The 20,790-nt window shown below is 47.2% G+C and overlaps 1 protein-coding gene across 1 annotated transcript in view; it reads right to left on the bottom strand.

Moving 5' to 3' along the window:
• Positions 1 to 16,712: 16,712 nt before the first annotated feature.
• The window catches only part of fbxo41 (F-box protein 41), a 258,780-nt gene continuing 254,702 nt past the window's right edge, over positions 16,713 to 20,790 (bottom strand). The window contains exon 12 of the mRNA XM_038792922.1: positions 16,713 to 18,529. Coding sequence (XP_038648850.1) covers positions 18,467 to 18,529 — 63 coding nt within the window. The 3' untranslated portion in view covers positions 16,713 to 18,466. The remainder of the gene's footprint in view (positions 18,530 to 20,790) is intronic.

Genomic DNA, 20,790 nt, shown 5'->3' with positions numbered 1-20,790 from the left:
AAGAAGTCTTACAACACCAGGTTAAAGTCCAACAGGTTTGATTCAAACACAAGCTTTCGGAGCGCAGCTCCTTCCTCAGGTGATTCACCTGAGGAAGGAGCTGCGCTCCGAAAGCTCGTGTTTGAATCAAACCTGTTGGACTTTAACCTGGTGTTGTAAGACTTCTTATTGTGCTCACCCCAGTCCAACGCCGGCATCTCCACATCATGGCTACCATCGACACCGCAAACTGCCGGCTCAAAGTGGAGAGGATCTCCAGGAAGATCGCGCATATAGACACTGACATTAAGATTCACCTGAGGAAGGAGCTGTGCTCCGAAAGCTTGTGTTTGAATCAAACCTGTTGGACTTTAACCTGGTGTTGTAAGACTTCTTACTGTGCTCACCCCAGTCCAACGCCGGCATCTCCACATCATGGAGTGGGAGGAAACCGGAGCACCCGGAGGAAACTCACGCAGACACAGGGAGAACGTGCAGACTCCGCACAGACAGTGACCCAGCAGGGAATTGAACCTGGGACCCTGGCGCTGTGAAGCCACAGTGCTAGCCACTTTGCTACCATGCTGCCCACAGCTGTCATGTGAGAAAGCTGCAAATGTTCACTTTTGGACCTGCTACTGCTGCACACAGGGCTTCTAACAATGCAGAGTTCCCCGAGTACCAAATTGGATTGTGAACCGAGATTTTTTTGCTAAAGTGCTTGACCCTCCAACCTTCTGACTGAGAGAAAACCACTGCTTATTGTGCCATGTTTGGGTTCATTACAGATTCTTCAATACCTAACCTTTAAGAGCAGCAGTGTTGAAATTATCTTCATCAGTAGATTTTTAACACATTTTTTCCTCTGAAACCAGGTGTCCATCTGTCACATTGTGTTGTGACAGAAATTCCAATAGCCAAAGGCGCATTATTGATTTTTAAGTTCTAAGTTTTCCTAATAATGTAAAACCTTTTCAATGAACCAAAGCAGTTAGTTCTTCAATATGTTTTACTCTATTATAGAACATTACAGCGCAGTACAGGCCCTTCAGCCATCGATGTTGCGCCGACCTGTGAAACCGCTCGAAAGCCCATCTACACTATTCCCTGATCATTCATATGTCTATCCAATATTGTAAGTTATTTAAAATTCTCTGTAAATCTTTTTGCAATGCATTAAAAATGTTAGATATTCATTTTTATTACTTCCTTGAACTGATATATAAATTGTGCCATTGAACACTTTTGGAACTGACCCTGAAATATAAATTAAATCTTCGTATAATTCCCCAATTTTTCCCATCTAGAGCCGCACCCCCAAACCCCCCCCCCCCCCCCCCCCCCCACCCTCCCCCCCGGAATCTCCGTCCCACCAGCCAGTCCGGACTGCCAGTGAAACTGGGAGTCCCGACAGCGGAGATGTTTTCAACCATTCAGCCACGGCCGACTCCCTCTGGAATGCTTCCAACAAACTGGCCTCAGCAGCTATCCAGTGAAGTCCCATCAGGATTTTATATGTTTCTATGAGATCCCCTCTCATTCTTCCAAAGAATGGCTGAACATGTGTGTGGGAGTGAGTAATAATAATGATTTTTATTAATCTTTAACTGCAATGAGGTTACTGTGAAAATCCCCCAAATGCCACATTCCGGCGCCTGTTTGGGTACACAGAGGGAGAATTCAGACTGTCCAATTCACCTGACAGCACATCTTTCTGGACTGTGGGAGGAAACCGGAGCATCCGGAGGTAACCCACACAGACACGGGGAGAACGTGCAGACTCCGCGCAGACAGTGACCCAAGCCGGGAATCGAACCTGGGACCCTGGCCGGTGAAGCAACTGTGCTAACCATTGTGCTACCGTGCTGCCCAAAAGTATGTGGGAGTGGGTTTGTGTGTGTGTGCACGGGGCGGGGGAGACTAAGTTTCCCCAGACTCAGGTTTCTCACTCTCACCACCACCCACCCACTACGGGCAGTGGGATTCTCCCCTAGCCGTCCCCCCCGGGATTCTCTGTTCCCGCCACCCTCCAGGCAGCCGGCCAACAGAGTTTCGCTTGTGGCTCCCCCACGCCATCAGGAAACTCTGGATGCGAGTGCGCTGCCGGTGCGGTCCCTCCGCCCCCCCCCCCCCCCCCCCCACCGCCGAGCAAAAGGGTTGGACAATCTTCACAGAGAAAAGCTCAACTTCCGATCTGTGACTTACAATATTTTATCACATTTATTCTTTATTGAGAATAAGCATCAATGATTCGGCCAGCATTTATTGTCCATTCCTAATTGCTCTTGAGAAGATGGTGGTGAGCTGCCTTCTTGAACCGTTGCAGTCCATGTGGTGTAGGTGCACCCACTGTGCTGTTAGGAAAGCTGTTCCAGGACTTTTTTAAATCATAGATCATAGAATTTACAGTGCAGAAGGCCATTCGGCCCATCGAATCTGCACCGGCTCTTGGAAAGAGCACCCTACCCAAGGTCAACAACTCCACCCTATCCCCATAACCCAGTAACCCCACCCAACACGAAGGGCAATTTTGGTAACTAAGGGCAATTTAGCATAACCTGCACATCTTTGGACTGTGAGAGGAAACCGGAGCACCCGGAGGAAACCCACGCACACACGGGGAGGATGTGCAGACTCCGCACAGACAGTGACCCAAACCGGAATCAAACCTGGGACCCTGGAGCTGTGAAGCAATTTTGCTAACCACTGTGCTACCATGCTGCCCCGAAAACTAAAGGACTGGCAATATTTCAAGTCAGGATTGTGCAGGGGAATATGCAGATGATGAAAATGAAAAAATGAAAATGAACTGAAATGAAATGATGATGATGGAGGGCAGCAAATGTAACCTCACTATTTAAAAAGGGGAATAGAGAGAAAACAGGGAATTATAGACCAGTCAGCCTGACGTTGATAGTGGGGAAAATTCCAGAATCGATTAACAAAGATTTTATAGCGGAACATTTAGAAAACAGTGGCAGAATCGGACAGAGTCAGCATGGATTTATGAAGGGGAAATCTACTGGAATTCTTTGAGGATGTGACTAATAGGATTGACAAGGGGGAGCCAATCGGTGTGGTATATTTGGACTTTCAGAAGGCTTTTGACAAAGTCCCGCAAAAGCGATTAGCGTATAAAATTAAAGCGCAGGGGATTGGGGGAAATGTATTGAGGTGGATAGAAAACTGATTGGCAGAGAGGAAACAGAGAGTAGGAATAAATAAAGAGGAGGCCTTAATAATTTAGATGAGGCAACTAAATGTATCATCTCCAAATTTGCAGATGACACCAAGTTGGGTGGGAGGGTGAGCTGTGAGGGGGATCCTTCAGTGTGATTTGGACAAGTTGATTGAGGGGCACATTAATGCCAGATGGAGTATAATGTGTTATCCAGTTTATTAGCAGAGGCAGGATATCATCTGAATAGCTATAGATTGGGAGAGTGAACGTGCAATGAGACCTGGGTGTCCTTGTAAGCATGCTGGTGCAGCAGGCGGTAAAGAAGGCAAATGGTATGTTGGCCTTCATTGCGAGAGGATTCGGGTATAGAAGCAGGGAATGTGTTGCTGCAATTATACAGGGCCTTGGTGAGGCCACACCTGGAGTATTGTGTGTAGTTTTAGTCTCCTTCTCTGAAGAAGGATGTTCTGACTGTGGAAATAGGTTTACTAGACTGATTCCAGGGATGGCAGGACTGTCCTATGAGGAGAGATTGATTAGGTTGGGATTGTTCTCGCTGGAGTTCAGAAGAATGAGGGGGATCTGATAGAAACCTGGCAGTGGTGTCCAAACCAGATCAACCCTCAATCTCCTATAGGAAATGTACCTTCTCCTGAAATCCCCATCATCCGGGATGTCCATCTCCACTGGGTACAGTAAAGACTCTGTACCTCCCCAATTATCCAGGAATATCATTTCTGTAAAAATCCAATCCAACCAATCACCTTAAAATTATGGCAGGTTGTATTCATCGTCTTATCCAGGAGTATTTACTTGCCAAAACCCTGCTGACCAATACCGTCTTGGTCCGAACATGAATTAAAAACGGAATTAAGCTTCATCACCAGGCAACTTTGACCAAATGTGGTATCAAGGAGTCACAGCAGAACTGGAGTCAATGTAAATTGTGGTGACACAGTGGTTAGCACTGCTGTCTCAACTCCAGCGATCCGGGTAGGCATAGTGGTTAGTACTGATGTCTCACAGGTTCCATTCCCACTTGGATCACTGTGCGGAGTTTACACATTCTCCCCGTGTCTGCGTGGGTTTCCTCCGGATGCTCCGGTTTCCTCCCACAAGTACCAAATGATGTACGAGCCCGAGTGAGGATTGGAACTTGGTAATTCTGAGCAGCGAGGTAATGCGGAGCAGGGTGGGAGGAGGTACTTTTTCTCTTTCCTTTTGTTTTCTTTCTTCTGGCTTTGTAACTGTTAATCTGCAGGGAGAGATCCAGAGAGCATCCTGGGAAGGAAAGTGATACAAATATCTTTTCAAATTGTGTGTGTGCGCGCGCGTGCCGGGGTGGGGGGGGGGGGGGGGGGGGGGGGGGAGGGAGAACTGAAGTGAAATCGCAGTAAATCTGTTAAATTTGGAAAAAAAAATTGAGAACAAAACTAATTAAAACTTATTAATTAAATAGGTAGAGGAGTAACTAAACCGAAGGGCAGAGATTAGTATTTAGCATTTAATTTTACAGTAAAAATCTAGCACCAGGGCCATATAGTTAATTGTACTGGGGTGTTTACAGTGTGTTACTGAATGTAGTGGGGTATTTACAGGGGCTAGTTTAGCACAGTGGGCTAAACAGCTGGCTTGTCATGCAGAACAATGACAGCAGCACGAGTTCAATTCCCATACTGGCCTCCCCAAATAGGCGCCTGAATGTGACGACTAGGGGCTTTTCACAGTAACTTAATTGAAGCCTACTTGTGACAATAAGCGATTATTATCACTGCTCAGGGGCCTGTATATAACTCCCATCAGGGTGTTCTTATCGTTGTGATTCCTCAACTCTACCCACAGAGATTCTATGTCTTCTCATCATATATCGCTCCTTGCTATCGATTGAACTGCATTCTTTACTAACAGTGAAACCCCGTGCCTTTTTCCCATCTGCCTGTTCTTTCGATAGGACACATATCCTTGGATATTTAGATTCCAGCCCTGATCCTCTTGCAGCCACGTCTCTGTGATGCCCACAACATCGTACCGGCCAATTTCAATGTGCGCAACAAGCTCATTTACCCTGTTCCGTATACTGTGCACATTTAGGTACAACACCCTCAATCCTGCATTGACCACCTCCTTTCTTACACTTGTCACCTTTTTGCTCTGCCTGAGGGTGATGTTGGTCTCTTATTTTGGTTCTCTATTTCCCCTTCAGATATTACACCTTCTAAGCTCACATTCTGGTTCCCACCCCCCTGCCATACTAGTTTAAATCCTCCCGAGTGACTCTAGCAAACATCCCAGCCAGGATATCAGTGCCCCTCCAGTTTAGATGCAACCCGTCCTTCTTGTACAGGTCCCACCTGTCCCAGAAGAGATCCCAATGGTCCAAAAATCTGAATTCCTTTCCTCCTACTGGCTTCCCACTAATCCTCGCCACTTTGTATGCTTTTTCCTTAGCCTTTATGCTGTCCTTGACTTCCCTCGTCAGCCATGGATGCCTTGTCCTCCCCTTAGCATGTTTCCTCCTCCTTGGGATGAATTCTGCCTCCCGAATAATCCCCGAACCAGTTTAGCCAACTGTTTAGCTACACTATCCTCCTGCATGGCGTGGGGACATAGCCCCTGAAACGGAGAATCCATCCCCTGGTCTTTTAAACCAGGCATCCATTCTGGGATCTTCCGTCCAGTTATAACATCAATTGGGAGCGTAACACTCTCAAAGTACATATCATCCTGACTGGCTGGTTCAAACTCCTGGGACTATCTCTCAAACAGCAACTAAGCTGATGTTACCAAGATAGCACTGTCTATAAGACAGCTCGTCACCATGGGGGAAATTAGGAAGGGGGAATTAACATCAGCCTTACCAAGGACGCCCATGTTCGATCAATAAATTAAGAAAAACTTGAAGCTTGATGATGGGAGGAAAACTCAAGATTAAGAAAAGGATAAAAATGACAAGAATAATGGATTAACTGTAACAAAACCATTTAGTAATGTTCAGCTGCAAATCGGCAATTCAAGTACAAATAAGAGAACATTTAAAACACTAAAAGCATTGAATTATTTAAAACACCCACGTTCCACTGCAACATACCTATCCTCAAAAACTGTATTTCAGAGATACAGAAACAGAAAGGGAGGGAGAGAGATAGAGAAACAGAAAGGGAGGGAGAAATCAAAAGGGAGAGAGAAACAGAAAGGGAGGGAGAGATAGAGAAACAGAAAGGGAGGGAGAGAGCGGGAAACAGAAAGGGAGAGAGAGAGAGACAGAGATGGAGAAACAAAAAGGGAGAGAGATAGAAACAGAAAGGGAGGGAGATAGAGAAACAAAGGGAGAGAGAAAAAAACATAAAGGGAGGTAGAGATAGAGAAACAAAGGGAGAGAGAGATAGAGAAACAGAAAGGGAGAGAGAAACAGAAAGGGAGGGAGAAATATATAGAGAAACAGAAAGGGAGGGAGAGAGCGAGAAACAGAGGGAGGGAGTGAGAGAGAAACAGAAAGGGAGCGAGAGACAGAGATAGAGAAACAAAAAGAGAGGGAAAGAGATAGAGAAACCGAAAGGGAGAGAGAGAGAGAGAGCTAGGGCAACAGAAAGGGAGGGAGATAGAAAGAAAGGGAGGGAGAGAAATAGAGAGACAAAGAGAGAGAGAGAAACAGAAAGGGAGGGAGAGATAGATACAGAAAGGGAGGGAGGGAGAGGGAGAGATAGATACAGAAAGGGAGGGAGGGAGCGAGAGAGAAACAGAAAGGGAGAGAGACAGACAGAGATAGAGAAACAAAAAGAGAGAAACAGAAAGGGAGGGAGAGATAGAGAAACAGAAAGGGGGAGAGAGAGAGCTGGGGCAACAGAAAGGGAGGGAGAGATAGAAACAGAAAGGGAGGGAGAGAGAGATAGAGAAACAGAAAGGAAGGGAGAGATAGAAACAGAAAGGAAGGAAGAAAGAGAAACAGAAAGGGAGAGAGAGATGAAAATGAAAATTGAAAATCGCTTGTCACAAGTAGGCTTCAATGAAGTTACTGTGAAAAGCCCCTAGTCACCACAGTCCGGCGCCTGTCCAGGGAGGCTGGTACGGGAATTGAACCATGCTGCTGGCCTGCTTTAAAAGCCAGCGAATTAGCCCAGTGTGCTAAACCAGCCCCCTTTTTTTTCGTTCTTCCTGGAGCGGAGAACCAGCAAGGCCGCCACTGCTGAGCTCCAGCTGCCTCCAACACACAAATTCACACAAAGATTGAGAAACAGGAAGGGAGGGAGAGAGAAACAGAAAGGGAGAGAGAAACAGAAAGGGAGAGAGAAACAGAAAGGGAGAGAGAAACAGAAAGGGAGAGAGAAACAGAAAGGGAGAGAGAAACAGAAAGGGAGAGAGAGACAGAAAGGGAGAGAGAGACAGAAAGGGAGAGAGAGACAGAAAGGGAGAGAGAGACAGAAAGGGAGAGAGAGACAAAAAGGGAGAGAGAGACAAAAAGGGAGAGAGAGACAAAAAGGGAGAGAGAGAGAGAAACAGAAAGGGAGGGAGAGAGAGACAGAAAGGGAGGGAGAGAGAGACAGACAGATACTGAATCCTCCACAGACCTGTGCGGCAGATTTGAAGGTAATTCTGGGAGGAATCACAAGCAGTCACTCCATGATGCATTGTCTGTCCCAAATAATCTTCCCAGAGGGGTATGCCCAGTGACAGGGACTAACCTCCCATACTGGGAAACTGAAGGGTCTAATTCGAGGCAAGGTGCCACGGCGACCATCTTCATGATGTTAGCCTCCTGCTGAAATCTGACAGGCATCTTGCTTTTCCAACTTCCTTTCATGGTCTGTGAGTATATTTAAAATTTATTAAGCGATGTGCGTGTTGCTCGCTTGACCAGTTGCATTGCACTTGCGAAGGTAGTAGTGAGTTGCCTTCTTGAACTACTGCAATCCCTGATGTGTAGGTACACCCACTGTGCTGTTAGAGAGGGAGTTCCAGGATGTTGCCCCAGAGACAGTGAAGGAACGGCCGATATATTTCCAAGTCAGGGTGGTGAGTGACTCAGACGGGAATCTCCAGGTGGTGGGGTTCCCAGGTATCTGCTGCTCTTGTCCTTCGAGATGGTAGTGGTCGTGGGTTTGGAAGGTGCTGCTGAAGGAGCCTTGGTGAGTTACTGCAGTGCATCTTGTAGATGGTACACACGGCTGTCACTGTTCGTCGGTGGTGGAGGGTTTGAATGTTTGTGGAAGGGGAGTAATCAAGCGGGGCTGCTTTGTCCTGGATGGTGTTGAGCTTCTTGAGTGTTATTGGAGCTGCGCTCACCCAGGCAAGTGGAGAGTATTCCATCACACTCCTGACTTGTGCCTTGTAGATGGTGGACAGGCTTTGGGGGGTCATGAGGTGAGTTATTCGCTGCAGGATTCCTAGCCTTTGACCTGCCCTGGTAGCCACAGTATTAATGCAGCACGGTAGCACAGTGGTTAGCAGTGTTGCTTCACAGCGCCAGGGTCCCAGGTTCGGTTCCCGACTTGGGTCACTGTCTGTGCGGATACTGCACGTTCTCCACTCAGTCACCCGAGGTCGGAATTGAAAATGGGTCCTTGGTGCTGTGAGGCAGTAGTGCTAACCACTGAGCCACCCGGGTCCCTGGTGCTTTAAGACAACAGTGCTAACCACTGGGCCACCCACGCCCCTGGCACTGTGAGGCAGCAGTGCTAACCACTGAGCCACCTGGGTCCCTGGTGCTTTAAGACAACAGTGCTAACCACTGGGCCACCCAGGCCCCTGGCACTGTGAGGCAGCAGTGCTAACCACTGGCCCACCCAGGCCCCTGGCACTGTGAGGCAGCAGTGCTAACCACTGGGCCGGCCAGGCCCCTGGCACTGTGAGGCAGCAGTGCTAACCACTGTGCCGCCCAGACCCCTGGCACTGAGGCAGCAGTTCTAACCACTGGGCCACCCAGGCCCCAGGCACTGTGAGGCAGCAGTTCTAACCACTGTGCCGCCCAGGCCCCGGCACTGTGAGGCAGCAGTGCTAACCACTGGGCCAGCCATGCCCCTGGCACTGTGAGGCAGCAGTGCTAACCACTGGGCCCCGGCACTGTGAGGCAGCAATGCTAACCACTGTGCCGCCCAGACCCCTGGCACTGTGAGGCAGCAGTTCTAACCACTGGGCCACCCAGGCCCCAGGCACTGTGAGGCAGCAGTGCTAACCACTGTGCCGCATGCAGCCCCCTGGCACTGAGGCAGCAGTGCTAACCACTGTGCCGCCCAGGCCCCGGCACTGTGAGGCAGCAGTGCTAACCACTGTGCCGCCCAGGACCCTGGCACTGTGAGGCAGCAGTGCTAACCACTGTGCCGCATGCAGCCCAGGACTTCAAACACAGAAAAGTTCTCTGAATTGTACACCTGCAGGAAGATGAAGGAAAGGTGAAGGATGAAGGAAGATGAAGGAAAGGGGAAGGATGCAGGAAGATGAAGGAAAGGGGAAGGATGAAGGAAAGGTGAAGGAAAGGGGAAGGATGAAGGAAAGGGGAAGGATGAAGGAAAGGGGAAGGATGAAGGAAAGGGGAAGGATGAAGGAAGGATGAAGGAAGGGTGAAGGAAAGGGGAAGGAAAGGGGAAGGATGAAGGAAGATGAAGGAAAGGGGAAGGGTGAAGGAAAGGGGAAGGATGCAGGAAGATGAAGGAAAGGGGAAGGATGAAGGAAAGGGGAAGGATGCAGGAAGATGAAGGAAAGGGGAAGGAAAGGGGAAGGATGCAGGAAGATGAAGGAAAGGGGAAGGATGCAGGAAGATGAAGGAAAGGGGAAGGAAAGGGGAAGGATGCAGGAAGATGAAGGAAAGGGGAAGGATGAAGGAAAGGGGAAGGATGCAGGAAGATGAAGGAAAGGGGAAGGATGAAGGAAAGGTGAAGGAAAGGGGAAGGATGCAGGAAGATGAAGGAAAGGTGAAGGATGAAGGAAAGGGGAAGGATGCAGGAAGATGAAGGAAAGGGGAAGGATGCAGGAAGATGAAGGAAAGGGGAAGGATGAAGGAAAGGTGAAGGATGCAGGAAGATGAAGGAAAGGGGAAGGATGCAGGAAGATGAAGGAAAGGGGAAGGATGCAGGAAGATGAAGGAAAGGGGAAGGATGAAGGAAAGGTGAAGGATGCAGGAAGATGAAGGAAAGGTGAAGGATGCAGGAAGATGAAGGAAAGGTGAAGGATGCAGGAAGATGAAGGAAAGGGGAAGGATGCAGGAAGATGAAGGAAAGGGGAAGGATGCAGGAAGATGAAGGAAAGGGGAAGGATGCAGGAAGATGAAGGAAAGGGGAAGGATGCAGGAAGATGAAGGAAAGGGGAAGGATGCAGGAAGATGAAGGAAAGGTGAAGGATGCAGGAAGATGAAGGAAAGGTGAAGGATGCAGGAAGATGAAGGAAAGGTGAAGGATGCAGGAAGATGAAGGAAAGGGGAAGGATGCAGGAAGATGAAGGAAAGGGGAAGGATGCAGGAAGATGAAGGAAAGGGGAAGGATGCAGGAAAAGATGAAGGAAAGGGGAAGGATGCAGGAAGATGAAGGAAAGGGGAAGGATGCAGGAAGATGAAGGAAAGGGGAAGGATGCAGGAAGATGAAGGAAAGGTGAAGGATGAAGGAAGATGAAGGAAAGGGGAAGGATGCAGGAAGATGAAGGAAAGGGGAAGGATGCAGGAAGATGAAGGAAAGGGGAAGGAGGCAGGAAGATGAAGGAAAGGGGAAGGATGCAGGAAGATGAAGGAAAGGGGAAGGATGCAGGAAGATGAAGGAAAGGGGAAGGATGCAGGAAGATGAAGGAAAGGGGAAGGATGCAGGAAGATGAAGGAAAGGGGAAGGATGCAGATACCATTGGGGACAGAAGCCAAAACTTGTCCCGAAACCCAAGTATTTTCTAAAACCAGGGACTGGATTCTCTGATTCTGGGGCTATGTTCCCATGCCGGTGTGGGAACGGCCAGATAAAATGGTGTAAATTGGGCACTGATTCCCCGTGTGGCTGGGGGCTAGCAGGACGGTAGTGTAGTGACCCGGCTCTCACAGCCGATATGCCCTGGAGAATTGTCGGGTCTGTGGCTACAGGTGTGCACAGTGGCAGCTTGCAGCAGCCACACCGTGCTTCATGGCAGAGACGGCTCAGACCTGGGCCACAAAATAGTCCCCCCCCTTTAGCCGGCTCGCCCGTCCCAGCCCACCCCACCCACAGTGCCTCCAACCCCGAATAATGACCCCCCTGCCCACGGATTGCCCCCCTCCCCCCCCAACTGTGGAGGTGCTGGACTGAGTCTGTGAGGCTGTGGCTACACCGAGTTCCCCACGGATGAGACCAGACGTGTCCCGTGCCGTCGGGAACTTGGCTGTTTGGGGACGAAGCATCGGGGGGGGGGGGGGGCGCGCGCGCGCGAGGCAATGTCCTGAAGCCGTCATTACGCCGCTTTGGAGGGGACGGAACATCGCAAAAGTGGCGCCAATCCGATTTGGTCGGGAACTCTGATTCTCCGGCTGATGGCCAAACGCGATTTTGCCGTCGCCGACGGGAGAATCCAGCTCCAGATGTTTTCACTCAGAGTGGGAGATGTTGAAAGGTAGAGAGAGAGAAAGAGAAACAGAGATGTGAGCATATCAGCAACAGAATCTTTCACAACAAATAAATATATCTTATAGACTTTTCAATCTGAATTCAGCCCTACCACATCCTATAAATATTTAAAATTCAGGGCTTTGCATTTTCCATTGATGAATGAAGATTAAATATATATATATATTTATAAAATCTACTCCTACAACATATAAATAACATTTTACCAGCCCAATAATATTTTCCCCAACATAGAATCATGGAACGATGACTGCACAGAAGGCCACTTCCTAACTCTTCCCCATCGCCCCAAAACTTGCATGTGAACGCTTAACCAAACAATATACCTTTATAACAAGTCACATTGGTGAGAGAATCATGGAGAGTTTGGCACAGCTCTGACACTGCCAGTTTACATTGACAATAATTAATAACAACAAAATAAAAGACTCTCACTGGGCACATGCAAGAATACCCTTACACAAAACCATATCCCACCAATCAGAATGATTACTATTATACCTCAAATAAATAAACATCAGTCTGTCTTCACATCATGTAATGACAATTAAAGGATCTGCAAAAGTCAGTTTTGGATCTTGCTTCATGACCACAATTCAAAAAATTAATTTACAGAATGTGGGTGGCGCTGGTTAGGCCAGCATTTATTGCCCATCCCTAGTTGCCCTTCAGGAGGTGGGGGTGAGCTGCCTTTTTGAACTGCTGCAGTCCTTGAGGTGTAGGTTCACCCACTGTGCTGTGGGACAGTGAAGGAACGGCTGATATATTCCCATGGCAGGGTGGGGAGTGACTTGGAGGGGAACCTCCAGGCTGTGGGGTTCCCAGGTATCTGTTGCTCTTGTCCTTCTAGATGGTAGAGGTCGTGTGTTTGGAAGGTGCTGTCTAAGGAACCTTGGTGAGTTGCTGCAGTGAATCTTGTAGATGGTATACACGGCTGCCACTGTTCATCGGTGGTGGAGGGTTTGAATGTTTGTGGAAGGGGAGCAATCAAGTGGGGCTACTTTGTCCTGGATGGTGTTGAGCTTCTTGAGTGTTGTTGGAGCTGCGCTCACCCAGGCAAGTGGAGAGTATTCCATCACACTCCTGACTTGTGCCTTGGAGATGGTGGACAGGCTTTGGGGAGTCAGGAGGTGAGTTACTCACGGTCGGATTCCTAGTCTTTGACCTGCCCTGGTAGCCACAGTATTAATGTGGCTGGGTCCAGTTCAGTTTCTGATCAATGGTAACTCCCTGGATGTTGATTGTGGGGGATTCAGCGATGGTAATGCCATTGAATGTTAATGGGCGCTGATTAGATCCTCTTGTAGGAGATGGTCACTGCCTGGCACTAGTGTGGCACGAATATAACCTGCCACTTGTCAGCCCCAAGCCTGGATATTGTCCGGGTCTTGCTGCATTTGGACATGGTGTGCTTCATTATCTGAGGAGTCGCAAATGGTGCTGAACATTGTGCAGTCATCCGCAAACATCCCCACTTCTGACCTTATGATGGAAGGGAGGTGATTGATGAAGCAGCTGAAGATGGTTGGGCCCAGGACACTACCCTGAGGAACTCCTGCAGTGATGTCCTGGAGTTGAGATGATTGGCCTCCAACCACCACCACATCCATCTTCCTTTGTGCCGGGTATGACTCCAACCAGCAGTAAGTTTTCCCCCCTGATCCCCATTGACTCCAGTTTTGCTTGGGCTCCATGATGCCACACTCGGTCAAATGCTGCCTTGATGTCTAAGGCAGTCACTCTCACCTCACCTCTGGCATTCAGCTCTTTTGTCCATGTTTGAACCAAAGCTGTAATGAGGTCAGGAGCTGAGTGCCTTTGGCGGAACCCAAACTGAGTGTCCGTGAGCAGGTTATTGCTGAGTAAGTGCTGCTTGATAACGCTGTTGATGACTCCTTCCATCACTTTGCTGATGATGGAGAGCAGACTGATAGGGCGGGAATTGGCTGGGTTGGATTTGTCCTGTTTCTTGTGTACAGGACACACCTGGGTCCACATTGCCGGGTAGCTGCCAGTGTTGTAGCTGTACTGGAACAGCTTGGCTAGGGGTGCGGCCAGTTCTGGAGCACAAGCCTTCAGTACTATTGCTGGAATATTGTCAGGGCCCATACCCTTTACAGTATCCAGTGCCTTCAGCCATTTCTTGAAATCACGTGAATCATATTGGCTGAAGACTGACATCTATGATACTGGGGACCTCTGGAGGAGACTGAGATGGATCATCCACTCGGCACTTCTGGCTGAAGATTGTTGAGAATACCTCAGCCTTGTCTTTTGCAGAGATGTGCTGGGCTCCTCCATCATTGAGGATGGGGATATTTGTGGAGCCTCCTCCTCCAGTGAGTTGTTTCAGAATAGAGCACACAGCTCTGTTCCTGAATATTTCACTGTGAACATAATGTACCTTGCACATTACAGTCACAGGCCAACATAATGTAATGAACTTGCACATCACAACTTTGTTTAACAACTGTTGCAGGTTCAATTGCAAATACATATTAAATAGAATGATTTACTGAGGATATATATTGGATGCTACTGCCGCAAGCTTCCCGAAGTTGGCCCTGTACTGAAACCAGATAGGTATCTGAAAGCAACCACTTGGAGCAAGATTCGCTGACAGCACCTTCAAAACATGCCACCTCCACCATTAGAAGGACAACGGCAGCAGATGCAGAAAAACATCACGGCCTCCAAGTTCCCCTCCAAGTCAATCATAAGAACATGAGAACTAGGAGCAGGAGTAGGCCATCTGGCCCCTCGAGCCTGCTCCGCCATTCAATTAGATCATGGCTGATATTTTGTGGACTCAGCTCCACTTTCCGGCCCAAACACCATAACCCTTAATCCCTTTATTCTTCAAAGAACTATCTATCTTTACCTTAAAAACATGTAATGAAGGAGCCTCAGCTGCTTCACTGGGCAAGGAATTCCATAGATTCACAACCCTTTGGGTGAAGTAGTTCCTCCTAAACTCAGTGCTAAATCTACTTCCCCTTATTTTGAGGCTATGTCCCCTAGTTCTGCTTTCACCAGTGGAAATAACCTGCCCGCATCTATCCTATCTATTCCCTTCATAATTTTAAATGTTTCTATAAGATCCCCCCTCATCCTTCTAAATTCCAACGAGTACAGTCCCAGTCTACTCAACCTCTCCTTGTAATCCAACCCCATCAGCTCTGGGATTAACCTCGTGAATCTCCTCTGCACACCCTCCAGTGCCAGTACGTCCTTTCTCAAGTAAGGAGACCAAAACTGAACACAATACTCCAGGTGTGGCCTCACTAACACCTTATACAATTGCAACATAACCTCCCTAGTCTTAAACTCCATCCCTCTAGCAATGAAGGACAAAATTCCATTTGCCTTCTTAATCACCCGTGGCACCTGTAAACCAACTTTCTGTGACTCATGCACTAGCACACCCAGGTCTCTCTGAACAGCGGCATGCTTTAATATTTTGTCGTTTAAATAATAATCCCGTTTGCTGTTATTCCTACCAAAATGGATAACCTCACATTTGTCAACATTGTATTCCATCTGCCAGACCCTAGCCCATTCACTTAACCTATCCAAATCCCTCTGCAGACTTCCAGTATCCTCTGCACTTTTCGCTTTACCACTCATCTGAGTGTCATCTGCAAATTTCGACACATTGCACTTGGTCCCCAACTCCAAATCATCTATGTAAATTGTGAACAATTGTGGGCCCAACACAGATCCCTGAGGGACACCACTAGCTACTGATTGCCAACCAGAGAAACACCCATTAATCCCCAATCTTTGCTTTCTATTAAATAACGAATCCTCTATCCATGCTACTACCTTTACCCTTAATGCCATGCATCTTTATCTGATGCAGCAACCTTTTGTGTGGCACCTTGTCAAAGGCTTTCTGGAAATCCAGATATACCACATCCATTGGCTCCCCGTTATCTACTGCACTGGTAATGTCCTCAGAAAAGTCCACTAAATTAGTTAGGCACGCCTGCCCTTTATGAACCCATGCTGCGTCTGCCCAATGGGACAATTTCTATCCAGATACCTCGCTATTTCTTCCTTGATGATAGATTCCAGCATCTTCCCTACTACCGAAGTTAAGCTCACTGGCCTATAATTTCCTGCTCTCTGCCTACCTCCTTTTTAAAACAGTGGTGTCACGTTTGCTAATTTCCAATCCACCGGGACCAACCCAGAGTCTAGTGAATTTTGGTAAATCATCACTAGTCCATCTGCAATTTCCCTAGCCATCTCTTTTAGCACTCTGGGATGCATTCCATCAGGGCCAGGAGACTTATCTACCTTTAGGCCCATTAGCTTGCCCATCACTACCTCCTTAGTGATAACAATCCTCTCAAGGTCCTCACCTGTCATAGCCTCATTTCTATCAGTCGCTGGCATGTTATTTGTGTCTTCCACTGTGAAGACCGACCCAAAAAACTTGTTCAGTTCCTCAGCCATTTCCTCATCTCACATTATTAAAACTCCCTTCTCATCCTCTATATGATCAATATTTACCTTAGCCACTCGTTTTTGTTTTATATATTTGTAAAAACTTTTACTGTGTTTTTATATTCTGAGCAAGTTTACTCTCATACTCTATCTTACTCTTCTTTATAGCCTTTTTAGTAGTTTCCTGCCGCCCCCTAAAGATTTCCCAGTCCTCTAGTCTCCCACCAATCTTTGCCACTTTGTATGCTCTTTCCTTCAATTTGATACTCTCCCTTATTTCCTTAGATATCCACGGTCGATTTTCCCTCTTTCTTCCGTCCTTCCTTTTGTTGGTATAAACCTTTGCTGAGCACTGTGAAAAATCGCTTGGAAGGTTCTCCACTGTTCCACCATAAAGTCTTTGCTCCCAGTCTACCTTAGCTAGTTCTTCTCTCATCCCATTGTAATCTCCTTTGTTTAAACACAAAACACTGGTATTTGATTTTACCTTCTCACTCTCCATCTGTATTTTAAATTCCACCATATACCTGTCATAAACCTGTCTTGGAAATATATCGACCGTTCCTTCACTGACGCTGGGTCCAAATCCTGGAACTCCCTCCTAACAGCACAGTGGGTGTACCCACACCATATGGAATTCTTTACCGCAGAGATCTGTAGAGGTTGGGTCGCTAAGTATATCCAAGGCTGAGACATACATTTTTAATCAGCAAGGGAATCGAGGGATATGGAGATAAGGGAGTTGAAGATTATCACATCAGATCAGTCACAATCTCATTGAATGGTGGAGGAGAATCGATGGGCAGAATGGCCAATTTCTGTTTCTACCTCTTATTGTCCAATGACATTCTTCGAACAATCTGAAATATGTTAATTCAATTGCCTCCATGTTGTTCCTATTCTAATATTGGAGATGGACTGTTTAGGGTCTTAACAGCTTGATATTCAGCAGGAAATGGGTTTCAACAAATAGGAATCTGTTCCTTTACTTAAGTGCTCAGGTAGATGGTGTCAACAAAGTAGTTTTATTAGTTCAACAATGAGTTCCGATTAGTGGAAGAGGTGGCATTAACATGTCCACAAAAGCTCCAATAGATCTGAGGTTTAGAAGGTTTGACAGTACATGGCTCCCCAGGATTATACAGTCGCTGACAGGCAGCTCCCTGGCTGTTTCTTGAAACTGATACTTCCTCTGCTTACACGAGTTTAGCCAGTGCCAATTCCAAACTCTACAAACTCAGGGCTTTTGAAATGAGACTTTCTGCCGAAGCCCAGAAAATAGATTTTCGCTGCAGTTGGGTGCCTTTCTGACTAAAATATAATTTAATCCAATAGTTAAAATGAAAAAGGGAGAAACATGATTAGAATAGGTGACGTGAAACTTTCTGTAAATGAAAGGCAGCTGGAAGAGGTTCCACTCATCCTTCCCGCTTCAGTCAGTGAGTGAGAATTTGTAATTGATACTGGGGGTGGGGAAAGGCCCAGTGGACAGAGCCTGCAATAGAAATGGTTCTGGTGTTAATGGAGTCATTCACAGAGAGTCATTTGGGTTGATACTGTTTCCATTAAATGCAATCTGACCTGAAGGATCACTGGTTAAAATCGGAATGAGTGCCATTTTGGTCCCCTAGCTGATCTTTATTTACTGTCCTATCAAAGATTAAGCAGCCAGCTTTCACTTGCACACCCAGAAATCCACCTCATGTGAAAAACCTCTTTCTGGCCTCAGGCCTATGTTGCTTTTGCTGGATTGTATATTCAGCTCTCCCTTGTCCTGAAGCTGCAATTTGATATTTACACTTCTACCCTGTCAAGATTGAAGAATCGGAGTCTCCGAGGCCTTACAGTTTGATATTGGCCTCATTAGAGTGTCACGCTGAAATATCGCTTCATTTTGTTAAGGTTCCATCCACGTGCCTCATGGTTTCAACAGAGACGGGTTCAGCGGGCACATTAAATGTTGCTCCTTTCCAAGATGTCTCATTAACTTGATGCTGATTCCAAAAGTTCATCTCACTGAAGAATGAAGAATGACTTGGTTCAATGTCGGCACACTTTGACCGAATACTGAAATTTCCAAATTGTTTTATTGCAGATAGATAGTTGGTTTAATTCTATCTTTTTATATTAGGTAGATTGACTGATGGTTGCTGTACCAGTCAGCTGAGCTGTATCAGGTCTGATACATCGTTAGCTTCTTGTTCACATCAAACATTTCAGTAAATTGTGTTTTCAGGAAATGGTACTTTGCGGTCTGACTTATGGCTTCAGTTTGTTTTTGTAAACTTTAACAAACACTTTCTGCTTTGATATGAAGAATCTTTGAAAAGCCAGGTCTTTTCTTCAGAGCCTAATGGATTTAAACAGAAAGATATAATCCGTCACAGCGATCTGTACACACAAGCTACCTAGAGCGAGCTTTGACATAGGAACAGAAGCAGTTGACCATTCGGCCTCAAGCGTCAGCCCCAGCAGCCAATAAGATCATGGTTGATCTGATTGTGGGCTCAGCTGCCTTTCCTGTCTGTTCTCCAAAGACCCTGACAGCTAAACATCTATCTCAGCCTCCAATATTCAATGACGTCTGCTCACATCTTCCAGTCAGTAGTGAAGCAGAGACGTTTACCGCTGACTGCGTTTGAACGCGAGCTGTTCCCTACAGCATCCAGGATTTCCTTTCCCAACTGCTGCATGCAGCAATCATCAACAACAGCAACCAGAACAGTGGCACCACAACTGGCTCTGTTGCTCAGCAGGGGAGGGCAAAGTGTAGGAGAGCGATAGTTATAGGGGACTCTATAGTAAGGGGCACAGATAGGCGCTTCTGTGGACGTGAAAGAGACTCCAGGATGGTGTGTTGCCTCCCTGGTGCCAGGGTCAAGGATGTCTCTGAACGAACACAAGACATTCTGAAGGGGGAAGGGTGAACAGCCAAAGGTCGTAGTTCACATGGGTACTAACGACATAGGCAGGAAGAGTGATGAGATCATAGAATCATAGCATTTACAGTGTAGGAGTCCATTCGGCCCATCGAGTCTGAACCGGCCCTTGGAAAGAGCACCACACTTAAGCCCACACTTCCAACCTATCCCTGTAACCCCACCCAACCTTTCTTTTTGGACACTAAGGGTAATTTAGCATGGCCAATCCACCTAACATTCTTTCGACTGTGGGAGGAAGCCCGAGCACCCGGAGGAAACCCATACAGGCATGGGGATAACCTGCAGACTCCGCACAGTGACCCAAGCCGGGAACTCCTGCAGAAGGAGTTCAGGAAGTTAGGCAGTAAGCTAAAAATCAGGACCTCTCGGGTTGTAATCTCAAGATTACTCCCTGTGCCATGTGTCAGTGAGGCTAGAAATAGGAGGATAGAGCAGCTGAACACGTGGCTAAACTGGTGGTGTAGGAGGGAGGGTTTCAGATTTCTTGATTTTTGGGGTCTCTTCCAGGGCAGATGGGACTTGTACAAGAAGGACGGGTTGCATCTAAACTGGAGGGGCACCAATATCCTGGCTGGGAGGTTTGCTAGAGTCACTCAGAAGGATTTAAACTAATATGGCAGGGGGGTGGGAACCAGAGTGTTAGGTTAGAAGGTTAGATTAGGTTAGAGTTAGGTTAGAGTTAGGTTAGAGTTAGGTTAGAAGGTGTCATAACTGAAGGAGAAATAGAGAACCAAAATAAGAGAACAACATCACCCTGTCTGCTCAAATGCAGTGGTTTGAAGTGTATTTGTTTCAACGCCAGACCAAAGGGCTGGTTTAGCTCAGTGGGCTAGACAGCTGGTTTGTGATGCAGAACAAGGCCAGCAGCGCGGGTTCGATTCCCGTACCAGCTTACCCGAACAGGTGCCAAATGTGGTGACTAGGGACTTTTCACAGTAACTTCATACTTGTGACAATAAAAGGTTACTATTATTATTGTATAGTGAGTAAAGCAGATAAACTTAGAGCACTTATTATACTTGGAATTGCGATGTTGTGGCTATCGTGGTTAAAGGAAGGGCAGGATTGGCAGCTGAACTTTGCAGGATATAGATGCTTCAGGAGAGATAGAGGGGGGCGAAAAAAGGTTGGGAGAGTAGCAATCCTGGTTATGGAGAATATGATAGCCGTACTGTGGGAGGACACCTCGGAGGGCTCATAAGACCATAAAACATAGGAGCAGAATTAGGCCACTCGGCCCATCGAGTCTGCTCCGCCATTCAATCATGGCTGATATTTTCTCATCCCCATTCTCCTGCCTCCTCCCCATAGCCCCTGATCCCCTTATTAATCAAGAACCTATCTACCTCTGTTTTAAAGACACTCAGTGATTTGGCCTCCACAGCCTTCTGCGGCAAAGAGTTCCACAGTCACCACCCTCTGGCTGAAGAAATTCCTCCTCATCTCTGTTTTAAAGGATTGTCCCTTTAGTCTGAGATGGGGTCCTCTGCTTCCAGTTTTTCCGACAAATGGAAATATCCTCTCCACGTCCACTCTATCCAGGCCTCGCAGTATCCTGTAAGTTTCAATAAGATCCCCCCTCATCCTTCTGAACTCAAATGAGTACAGACCCAGAGTCCTCAAACATTCCTCATACGACAAGTTTTTCATTCCAGGGATCATTCTTGTG

The sequence above is a fragment of the Scyliorhinus canicula genome, chromosome 3 (genome assembly GCF_902713615.1).
Source record: "Scyliorhinus canicula chromosome 3, sScyCan1.1, whole genome shotgun sequence".
NCBI lineage: Eukaryota > Metazoa > Chordata > Chondrichthyes > Carcharhiniformes > Scyliorhinidae > Scyliorhinus > Scyliorhinus canicula.
Note: the sequence above shows the minus strand (reverse complement) of the source record. Positions and strands in the feature narration are given on the sequence as shown.